Source organism: Austrofundulus limnaeus, unplaced genomic scaffold, assembly GCF_001266775.1.
Source record: "Austrofundulus limnaeus strain Quisiro unplaced genomic scaffold, Austrofundulus_limnaeus-1.0 Scaffold425, whole genome shotgun sequence".
In the NCBI taxonomy this organism is placed as follows: domain Eukaryota; kingdom Metazoa; phylum Chordata; class Actinopteri; order Cyprinodontiformes; family Rivulidae; genus Austrofundulus; species Austrofundulus limnaeus.
In genome coordinates, this window is record NW_013952827.1 from 205,317 (window position 1) to 216,306 (window position 10,990).

Consider the following 10,990-nt stretch of genomic DNA (forward strand, 5'->3'; position numbering starts at 1 on the left):
CCCAACGAATAACATGGAGATGGTGTGTCACACGGGATGCTGTGGTTACTTCAACCATTTAGGTGTTTAAAAAAAGAAAAAAATTTACCAGCAGCAGAAAACGGYAAACCATCACACCTCTGCCTCCACGCATTTTACTGGAAAACACATCAGCTTTAATTTGGACATAAAACCTATGCCCAGATGCAGTTTGCTAAATAATTCTTACTAAAGTTTCTTGTTGAAGCATTCAACTTGTGCTGTGTAACTGCATGTTTTATCAGGATGTTAGGAAACTTTAACTTGTTGACATTTCCTGTGTTGATGTTTGTGACAGATTGAGACTCACCCTGGGACTCTGGGGCCGTTCTGCGGTAACAAGCCTCCCCCCTCTCCCCTCCCCACTCACTCCCATCATATCCAAATTCGCTTCACGTCTGACGGCTTCGGCTCCAACAAAGGCTTCAGCCTCCACTTCAAAACCAGAAGTAATCCAGTTCCTTTAACACACAAAAAGAACATGTTTAAATAATGTTTGTTGAAAACGACAAATGTTCTCATACACAGATAAGGTCTGTAGACCAGAAGTGACCTCAAACTCCATGATGACGCCTCACAAACCAGAATATAGTTGGGGAGAAAYGGTGAAAGTGACGTGTGATGTTGGGCATGTTGCAAATTTAGTAAGTTCACTAAAAAAGCAAACAAAACAAAACAGAAAAAAAGCTATATCAACCACACGACACTGTAAAATCCTRATATAAGCTTTTGTTTTGTAATTAACAGGATATGTTAACAGAGTATGAGACAACCTGCCTGAGCACAGGCACATGGGCTCCCATTYATCCCTGTGAAAGTGAGTCGGAATAAACCAAAAAAGTTTTTGTTTCCTGTTAAAAACTTTTAACTAATTTTATATTATTTTAATTGTGCTTGCTTGTTGTACTTCTTACTCACACTGTATAGTTGTGGACTGTGGTTTGCCTCTAATTGAGGATGATGGCATCCTCCAGTTGGTGCCCTCAGCTGAACGAAGCACCAAATACAACAACCAGATCCAGTTTTACTGCAATTCAAAATACTACAAACTGGAAGGAAATGGTGATTTTCAAAATCATCTCCAAATCTGTTCACAGGTTGAACTGATGCTTTGATAGTTTTACCGACGTGCTTCTTTCAATYTTTCAGACACATATATCTGCAGTGCCAGCGGTGAATGGGTCTCAGTGGATGACAACCAAGGGATGCCACAATGTACTGAAGGTAGGTTATTGTTTCTTTTTCCATAGTAATCACTTATTCTTAGGAGATTTTCTGATTTCTTCTGTTCATTTTAGTGTGTGGGATGCCTGAAGTAGACTCATCGAGTTCAGGCAGAATTTTAGGAGGCCAGAACGCAACACTGGGAGATATACCATGGCAACTTTTTATTAAAGAACCAAACAGAGGAGGAGCGTCACTGATAAATGATCAGTGGGCGGTCACCGCTGCACACGTTGTGAAAAATGTTGATCAAACCTCCTTGCAACTCTTAGGTGGACTAGTGGATGGAAAATCAACGACTGCTTCTGTCATCAACAGTGAGAAAATCATAATTCATCCTGGCTATGCAAATAATGATAGAACAAATTTTGATAATGATATTGCCCTCATAAGATTCAAATCCAGAGTGAACTTAGGCCCAAACCTTCTTCCTGTTTGCTTGCCAAGATCTGACAGGGGTGTAGTGGAAAATGAACAAGGCACAGTGTCAGGCTGGGGGGTAACTGATGTGAATGGGAAGTTACAGAGCTCACAGTTTTTACAGTATGTTCATATTCCAGTTTTCTCCTTATCTGTCTGTCGAAACACACCTACTCTGCCCAAAAGCAACAAAAAAGGGATTTTTACTGGTAATATGTTCTGTGCTGGAGAAGAAGGGAAGGACAGTTGTCCAGGAGACAGTGGAGGTCCTTTTGTTTCCCCCATGTTGTCTTCCGATGATGAGCCTCATTATCTGATTGGCATTGTGTCCTGGGGACCCAGCTGTAAGAGTCGCAATTACAAGGGTTACTACACTAAGGTGGAGAATTATGTAGACTGGATTCAACACACCATTGAAGAAGTTGAAAAACAGAAAGGATAAGGGCAAAAAAACTTTGCTATTATTAACCATAATAAAAAAATATGTCTGATTCCTATTTCCACACTAACAACTCATTTAAGAAAAGATTACCAGAAAATGACAATTATGCATATTGATCCTTAAAGGAAATCTTAAACCACCTGCAGACTTTAAAATGTCAAGTCTTACATGATATATCAATTTACTATAAGTCAGAATAAATCTAGAGGTATTGTGTGATTTTTTTTCAATAAATACAACATGTATGGAAATATATTTCTGAATAAATGACGTTAGATTACAGCAATTGTTCTGTATAACAATTTAAAAAATAAAATTGTCTCGCCATAATACTGTTGCATCATATTAAAGCAAACCATGAAAAAACAGAAATTATTTGTACTGTGTGTGTTTCTGTAACACCTTATAGATAAATGTTATGGAATAAACACAATAAACTTCAGCAATTTACACTAATGTTGTCAGTAATAAATTATTAACTATATATATATATATATATATATTAAACAATGTAGGAGTTGTGCCCATATTGGTCCCTAGCAGTAGAAAACCTTTGACCATCATAGGTTGCCTTATATTAAGGATACCTCATCATCATCAAGTCTTTAAGTAAAACAGGAAGTGACACGACACTAAAGCAAAATGTACATTTTGTATTTCCGTTGAAAAAACTTTTTGTACAGACATATTTACAAAAAAAAAAGAACAAGACGTCTTGATTCTGTGCAGCGCTGAGCCTGATCAGCAGATTTAACAGATAACGGCACTGACTTCTGACACATTTGGCGTTAAAATACTGAGAAGCCAATTAGCGCCCGACGCTAATCAAATATTCACTCGTTGTGTTACATCAGATGGGTTTGCAGAGATTCTGTGGAAAATCAGCAAATGCCAAGTGAAATACAGTCAGCCAAAACAATGTGTAACAACACGGTGCCATGTGCGTCAGACTGAGCTCACAGTATGAGTGGGCGGCCTCTGAAGTATGAGTCACATTTTACCAAGTAACTGTGTCAAGCTGAAACTGTACAGGATGTGGTTTCGCCATTCAGCTTGTCTTTGCTGAAGTTCTCTTAYTTAACTCGTCTGAGTTTAACTTTTGTTTTCATGCGACAGAACTAACACAGGCAGATGTCTTCACAGAGAAGACATCTGCCTTACATGTAGCCCTGACACAAAACGTCTGATATTCAAATTTATTGACCTTAATCAAAGTTTCTGTTTTATTAATCCCCTGCAAGTAAACTGTGGGAGGGGATGTTTGAAAGTGATGATCAGCAGTGACCTTAAACTGTACGACTTCAAAGAAAAATGTCTCATAGTTGTGGCTAACGACATGAATATTTCCTGACGGTGAGCTCAGACCTGCATAGTCACTTCTGCACAAAGCCTTTTGACTTTTTTTTAACAGTACGAGAAAATCTACGCACCTCTTCTGTTTTGTCTGTGTTTTACTCTCCAGAAGATGAAAGCAGCCGCAACGATTATGGTCAACACGAGTCCAACCCACAGGCCTGCAGGGAGTATCCAAGGACAATCTGAGGCACAAACAGAGAAACAACAGAGACGCTTTTTAATCAGGTCTTCTGGTTAACGTCACACAAGTGTAACAACGTCATGAATGCTGGGAAAAACGRAGTGGAAGGAAGTGAGCTCTGGTTTTTCATGTCAGGGCCCAATCTGTTAATCTGATTAGTAAAATTATTTCAGATTATCCCAAGTGGTCAAACACTTGATAGTCAGTTCACATTCTAACAAACATTTGTCCAAATTATTAGTACAGTAGTATGCAATTATTTTTATTTTTTTGTAATTTATTATGTGGTTATAAGAAATTCTGGCTCCTTTAAAGCAACTGCAATGAATTAGGGGTGATTTAGAACTTTTGCACACGTATTATTAACAACTCCTTACATGCAGCCCCAACACAAATCAATGAAAACACACAATAGATTCTGAAGCTACAACACAACCTAGAGAAAGAAAAAATTGTTTCATAAAGGATGTATTAATGAGCAAAACAAAAATTTTCTTTGAGTTTCTATGAAGACGTAAAAATGATCAAGTTGAACTAAACAACATCTTCCTGCTCGATGATGACATTTTTCACACACTTCAAAACCAGCTCATAAATACTATGAAAGATGAACTGTTTAGATTAAACATACACCAAAAATTAATAAAAATAAAAAGTGTAAGGTGCCTTTTGAACAGTTCAACACAAAAACAACACATTCAAATAATCTGACTCCAACAATCTTTCACAAAAATACACCTCTGCTCAAAATGATCTCGTGGCCACACTTTATTAATCTCGTGGCTTTAAGTTAGTAACATGTGGTCAAAAGATATTTTTTCGTCAACATCACTGGACAGGCACAGTACTATTGCACAACTTTGTGTAGGTTTATAAAAACCACTGTGTCTTTGTGAGACACCCTTTCTGTCYAAAAAATAAAAAATATAAACCACAAAACTAAATCCTTTGAAATGAGACAAAACGTTTTGAGCACATCATCAACCCAAAACCTAAAGGTGTTTACTTGTTCGTTTCAGGAGTTAAAGTAGACATATTATGCTTTTAAATCCTTCTTTTTAACATTTAAATCACTCAGCTGGGGGCTGTATAAAGTGGAACGGCAATGCTTTGGTCTAAACTCCTTCTGGTAACTTTACCAGCCCCTCTTTCACCCTTTTTCTCTCAAATAGGCAGTTGACAAAACCAACGCATTAGCCCACCTGAGTCAGTATGAGCTGAAACCATAAGACATAAACCACTTTTACAAAACACCTTCAAGCCAGGCCTGAGACGCCTCTGTGGTTTATGTAACAACAGCATGGTGGGGCATAAGTCAACCTGTCACTGTTATGTTTCTGGACTCTGAGGGAGGTAGACACAGAGTAACGGGGGGGCACTTGCAGTGTTTCTCTCTACTGTCGCTCGCTGTTTTCTTGGTGCTGGTTTCATTCCTGTGAGCACACATTTTTACGAGATGACCAGAGATGGCTCAAAAAGTGGGCCCATCTTTGCAGCCGTATTGCAGAACAGTTGAATGCTAACCACAACTTTAGCTCAGTGTTAACACTTCCTCCATCTCTCCTCACTGAAAACATGCAGTGACAACAAACCACAGCACTTGTGTAAAACATGATTTTTCACATTAGTATAGAAAAAAATGAACTATTTTAACTCTTATCTTTATTCACTAAAGGTGATTTCCCCCTTTTAGACCTATCACATCATTATACTCCATGATTTCCTGTAAGCAACATGTAAACTGCAACCGCTGCATAAAATGGTTTCCCATCTGTGTTACTTTCCCTTCCTCTCTTCATTTAAGGTCAACCGGATCTTTGAGAGCATAAGAGCATCCGCTACCCAAGCTCGTTTCAATAGCAGAAAGAGCTTTCACATAAACACAAGTTTACAGAGATTAAACTAATACACTAAAGATTAAATCGAGGACTTACATGTTTTGAAGTTCCCACAGACGGCATCAGTTTGTAAGGTTCCTGGAGTTTGCAGCTTTTTTCCAAGGTTGTCGCAGCTGAAAGCAACATGTGAGATAGAACAGCATTATCATCATGGTGGATTAAATAAAGTTACTCATGTTCACGCAGCACATGATCCATTAGATTTAACGGTTTGTGTAAGAAAAAGGGACACCGTCTTGCCTGGTGTGTGGTACACAGGGTGAGGAGAAATCTGTGACGTTGCTGAAGGTTCCCTCTTTACACGGATCACAAATTAAGTCACTCGTTCGACTGGCTGCAAGATGGAATCAGATGTGAACTGGGATGTGAATTCATGCAGGAGACCAGAACAGTTTCTGTTAATTATATCTGAGGCCTACCTTGAACTGTAACTCCTCTACCCATCGGGCAGCGTGTCAGGGGCTGGCAGTGGTCACAGTTCTCATTGCTACAGTAGAAACCTGCTTCACACCCACAGACTGTGTTCTCTTTAGCCGTACAGGCTCTTACTGTTATCCCTTTGCCTGTGAGATAAAAAAAACAACATTTTTTTCTTTTAAAGCTACGTGAGTCTGTGTACAGTATGTGTGTGGGTGGTCAGGTTTCATCTGAAACAGACTGCCCTCCACTAGAGACTAAACAACTCGACTAAAACTCCTTAACCGCTTCCTCCTTCTATTTTCATTATGAAAATTATCTTAAATGAAAATACATAGAAGATGTTCACACCCAGGAACAGAAAATAAAACTTAAAAGAGCTTAATGGACTTTATATGTTAAAACAAAACGTAACGTAAAGAAAACTGTAAAACACACATCAGTCTTTCATAAAAGAGAAGTGGGGATGGAGGAGAAGTGTCTGCATTGTGTTTGTGTGTGTTTGCCTTACTGTGAGTACACTCCTTGCAGGTTGGACAACTGGTCAAGTGGTTTTCTGTGGCTGTGTGGAACCCATGTGGACAAATGGCACATTTCGTCTTCTGTGATTCGTTGCAGTGATCTTGTACATACTGACCTGAATAAATACAAAAAACAAACCAGTTTGGGATCACGATGCTTTAGAGAGTTCTAAAAAGAGTTTAACAAAGAGGTAAAAGTGGAAGAAACTTTGTGATGTTTACTAACCTGCAGGGCAGCGGTCACAGCATCTCCCATTATAGACGTACGTCTGCGCTGTACAATTCATGYTTGTCATTTAAAGCCCATTCAATACGGTCGTCCCTTTGTGCGTAAAAAGCTGAGCCTTCAGGTTGTTTTTTTTTTTTAAAAAACTAAATAAAAATGACAGCTTTCTCTCACCTCCGTAGGCACATTATTTTCTGACTCTGACTCGTTTGTCAGGCTGCTCTGTGTTCACTCTCGGCGTGATGTTTGATCTGGCAGTGACAGATTTCTTTCCTCTCTTCACTCGTTCTTACCTACTTCTCATACCTTTTCTGATCCCACACAGTGGAAAGCCCCATTGACCCTCATCTGCAGTTTTCCCCTCCGTCTCTATGTCTGTCTACGTCTCCCCTTCATTTCCTTCCTGTCCTTGCTCTCTCTCTCTCTCTCTCTCTCTCTCTCTCTCTCTCTCTCTCTCTCTGTCTCTGCGTGTTTCCGTAGTTACAAAGGCAAAAGGCTGATGCTCTATCTAACCCAACTTAAAGCAAAGTGATACGCCAAGACAATTTTCTCAATCTGCTGCACCCTATCATTTTACTACAGCTCTATTGTTCTGTGTGAACCCTTGTCCCARCTTGTACAAGAATGCTGCACAACTAGAAAACCGTTTGCAGAAATGTTTAACTCAGCTTCCTGTCACGGTGACTGCCTTGTTTCTGCAAACATACAAACAGTGGTCTACAAATAGATTTATAAAACGCTTACGGAGGCAAATTATGACTGAGAGAGGAAGGGGGCAGCAGAAGGAGGGTGAGAAATAAAAAAAACATAATGAGGAAAGGGGAAGGAGAAAATATTGTTTATTTGAGGAGTGATTTGATCGGATAACGATGTTGAGATTAAGGTGGGATTACATTTTTTTACAACATTGCACTTGGAATCTGCAGTTTTATGTTTTGTAGTTTCTGTGTCAAATTATATATTATTTGTACAAAACAAAAAAAAACACTACATTAAACCATATTGCTATTGACTTGGTTCTTGTTTGACAACAGGAACTACTTCAATACATTCAGGATTAAAATCATGAGGGTTTTAGAGTGTTGGAGATTTTATTAATTCACCCGCTCTTTAAGCAGAACTTGATTTGAGCTCTTCATTGTRTCATTGTGTCTTCACTTGCTGACAAAAAGCATGACTTTAGATCTGATTTCTGTGGAAGCCAAAGTGTCTGCCATCACCGCTGTCATGTAGTTTTTGTTTGTTTTGGGTTTTTCTGTTGACACATTTAGCTGTGGCAAGAGCAATGACAAATCTTTAGAAGTCATTGTTTCATGCAGTGCTTAGCTCAGACAATCATGACTAAATAATAATCTGGAAATAACRAATGATTCATCAGAAAGGATGACTTTCTTCTACCAGATCGCAGTCTGCTATAAAAGAAAAATATATATTTAGCGTAGGCAGTTTTTCCAATATAGCCAGCTTTCTTGTGGACTCAACAGATCTTTTTAATTGAAGTTAAGTTGACAARATGTAATTTAAGCTCTGCAGTCACTCTAAAGCTCTTTTTATGTGTTTTAAAGCTCTGTGGATTAAAAGCTTCAAATGACACATCCTGTAACTAATCTTTGTTTTTGGTATGCCTGTGATATGAAAGTCATGTTTACCAACTCAGCTCCGTCACAGTTTTTGTTACAACACACCGTACCCAATCTATTTCTCATTTTTTGGAAAAAAGATGACAGATTCTGATACAGATCCAGAGATTGGGTAAAGAAAACAGAAATGCAAAAGTTATTCTGTTGCGTAAAAGATGTCTTCAGTAATGAAAGTTTTCATTAATCTTTTTTTCTAATTGCTAAAGTCAAAATACATTGTTTATATTTAAACATAAATCAATTTATACAACCAAGTGTTAACAGATGAAACATTTAGTTTTTCTGTCCATAATGTGTTTCTCTATATTTCGCTGCTGCAATGTTTTCCTTTAGTCTCCTGCTTCTCTTGCTCCCCTGCTCAACATACTCAGTGCTCCTGGGATGGGTGGAGTCTCCCGGGTATCCCATGGGTTACTCACCTCATGCCAAAGTAAACTGGAGTCGATGCGCCCCCAAAGGTCACACCCTGTCAATCAGGCTCATCCACCTGGACCTGGAGGAAAGCCAAGACTGTGAAAACGATGCAGTAAAGGTCGGGTTCACTTATTACCTTGTTCTGTATTAAGCCTGCTGTGGGATCTGCATCTTTAAGTGTCTTTTCGTCTCAAATATTTATAACCAGGTGTTCTCAAATGGGAGCCTAACAGCTGTTCTGTGTGGCAAAAAGGAATWTAAAGAGCTCGAGGAAACAGTGAATCCGTTTCTTCTCTCCTCCCCTGGTGGCTGCCTCACACTTTTGTTCCACTCCGACTATTCAAACACTAAGAGACACGACGGCTTCAGAGGCTTTTATACTGTTCAAGGTGAGATACGCTAAAGGATGATTTATTTATTGTGTCCAACCAAACTCTGCTTGTTGTTGCAGACACCTTTTTGTATTTAAGGAAAGTTGTGTTTTAGAACAAGAGCCACAATGTCTGCAGGCAATAAGCTGCTAAACCTGATATGGAAGCGTCTCATTATTTATGTGACAATTTTAGAGCCACTATTTCCTTGTATATAGAGAAAAACACTTCCAATGTTTGTTGTGCAAATTAAGCATGCACAAAAGCACAAAAATAACTCGCCTGGACGCTTCAAAAGAATTTAAGATTTTCAACTCAGGCCAAAAGGCACAGCAGTGACTGTGGTCTCATCTACATCAACAAAGGAGCCCTGGTGTTTTCTAATGTAATCTGTCAAAAACTATAACACCAAAGCACACAAAAATACAAACATTCTGTTTTTCAAAGTCTACTGAGATCATCAATATCATCAGTGATGTGAAAATTTATTTTTTAAGTTACTTTAACTTTTAAATGAACCTTTTGAACTTTCTACAGAGAGTCAAGCTGATTATTCTGGTTTTCTTAGACTTTGACGAGTGTCAGGACGACCCAAACAACGAATGCACCCAGTTCTGTCACAACGTCATCGGAGGGTACTACTGCTCCTGTCGCCATGGTTACTACCTAGCCGAAAACAAACACACCTGCACAGGTAAAACTAATTAATTTAGTAGCCAGCTAACGGCGCGCAAAAGGAACGATGAAGTCAAGTGAAACAGAGGAAGACAAATCAAGGAAGGAGAAACAAAACCGAAACATGAAGTGAAATTAGGGAATAGAAGAAGCAGAAGCGGTCAGCCCAGGAAAAAGATGGCTGATCTTGTATTTTTTTATCAATGTTAATAAAAGTAATTAATGATAAAGTCTCATCCTAAACGCAGTGAGGTGTGCTGAAGACCTGTCAGGGCTCAGCGAAGGTAACATTTCCAGTCCCTCCTGGCCTGAGTCATAYGCAGAAAATGCCAACTGTCGGTACACCCTGTCTGTGGAGGAGCACCTTCAGCTGGAGCTGCACTTCTCCCAGGACTTTGATGTGGAACAAAATGATGGTCAATGCATAGACGCAGTGCTGGTAAGAGTCAAGTCAGGCCACACAAAGACCTAAAAAATATGTTTTATTTGTCAAAAGCTTTCATCTGTCTACCACAAAAATAAAAATGAGGAAGTTCTAGAAGGAGTTTTGAAAACTTGGACTTGACTAGTCATTGAGTCATTTAATTACAAAATTACCCAAATGACTCTTAGTTTCACTGTCTAACTAATCTAAGGGTGTTTTTTTTCTCTGACATTAACCTACAAACATTTTTTTGATATCAAATACAAAACACATGTCCACAAAATTTAAGCAATTTTCTATGCAAATTACCAAAAAGTTGATAAGTGTTTAACTGTTGTAAATCAGTATTATTATAGTAAACAAACAGCAGGACAAAAATCAATACTATAAACAGAAGCAGGGTAATTAACTTCTGTTTAGAGGGTAAGCCTCACACCAGTCACACTTCACACATACTCTGATGTTAAACCCTGAAAGACAAATTTACAACTGAACACGCAGCAGCATAAAAAAAAGAAAGACTGATGGGAAAATGAAACCATGTGCAAAATCAGAGGTTTTCAGAAAAGTTCAATTGAGAAAAATAGCTGCTGGTTCCCAATTTACTGCACGGCTCAAGTGCTCTCAGAGAAGTACGACAAAAGATAGAAATTTGTACTAAAATACGTTGAAAGCGACCAAAATTTGATTAATTATTTGTTTGCAGTTTTGCACGACACAGACTTAAATACTTAAAAAGTGACACATTTTAAATGTTAGGAGT

General features: G+C 38.6%; 3 protein-coding genes across 3 annotated transcripts in view; 2 read left to right on the plus strand and 1 right to left on the minus strand.

Annotated features, from left to right (window-relative positions):
• The window catches only part of LOC106529168 (tumor necrosis factor receptor superfamily member 5), a gene marked incomplete in the record, with an annotated part of 14,537 nt that extends 7,433 nt beyond the window's left edge, over positions 1-7,104 (minus strand). Inside the window, 6 exon segments of the mRNA XM_014024516.1 lie at positions 3,535-3,642; positions 5,576-5,652; positions 5,780-5,873; positions 5,959-6,102; positions 6,468-6,593; positions 6,704-7,104. Coding sequence (XP_013879970.1) covers positions 3,535-3,642; positions 5,576-5,652; positions 5,780-5,873; positions 5,959-6,102; positions 6,468-6,593; positions 6,704-6,773 — 619 coding nt within the window.
• Positions 146-2,420, plus strand: c1s.2 (complement component 1, s subcomponent .2). The gene is made up of 6 exons (XM_014024514.1): positions 146-467; positions 547-662; positions 766-835; positions 946-1,080; positions 1,168-1,242; positions 1,317-2,420. Exons 2-6 carry the CDS (start codon positions 582-584, stop codon positions 2,102-2,104), a joined length of 1,149 nt encoding a protein of 382 aa, XP_013879968.1. The 5' UTR covers positions 146-467; positions 547-581; the 3' UTR covers positions 2,105-2,420.
• Positions 7,105-7,408: 304 nt separating the features above from the next.
• On the plus strand, positions 7,409-10,242 carry LOC106529167 (mannan-binding lectin serine protease 1; the record flags this gene model as incomplete). Its single annotated transcript, XM_014024515.1, is given in 5 exon segments — positions 7,409-7,586; positions 8,677-8,875; positions 8,966-9,146; positions 9,697-9,822; positions 10,052-10,242. Coding segments are annotated over 5 exon segments (711 nt in total), but the record flags the coding sequence as incomplete, so codon positions are not given.
• Between the last annotated feature and the right edge of the window lie 748 nt (positions 10,243-10,990).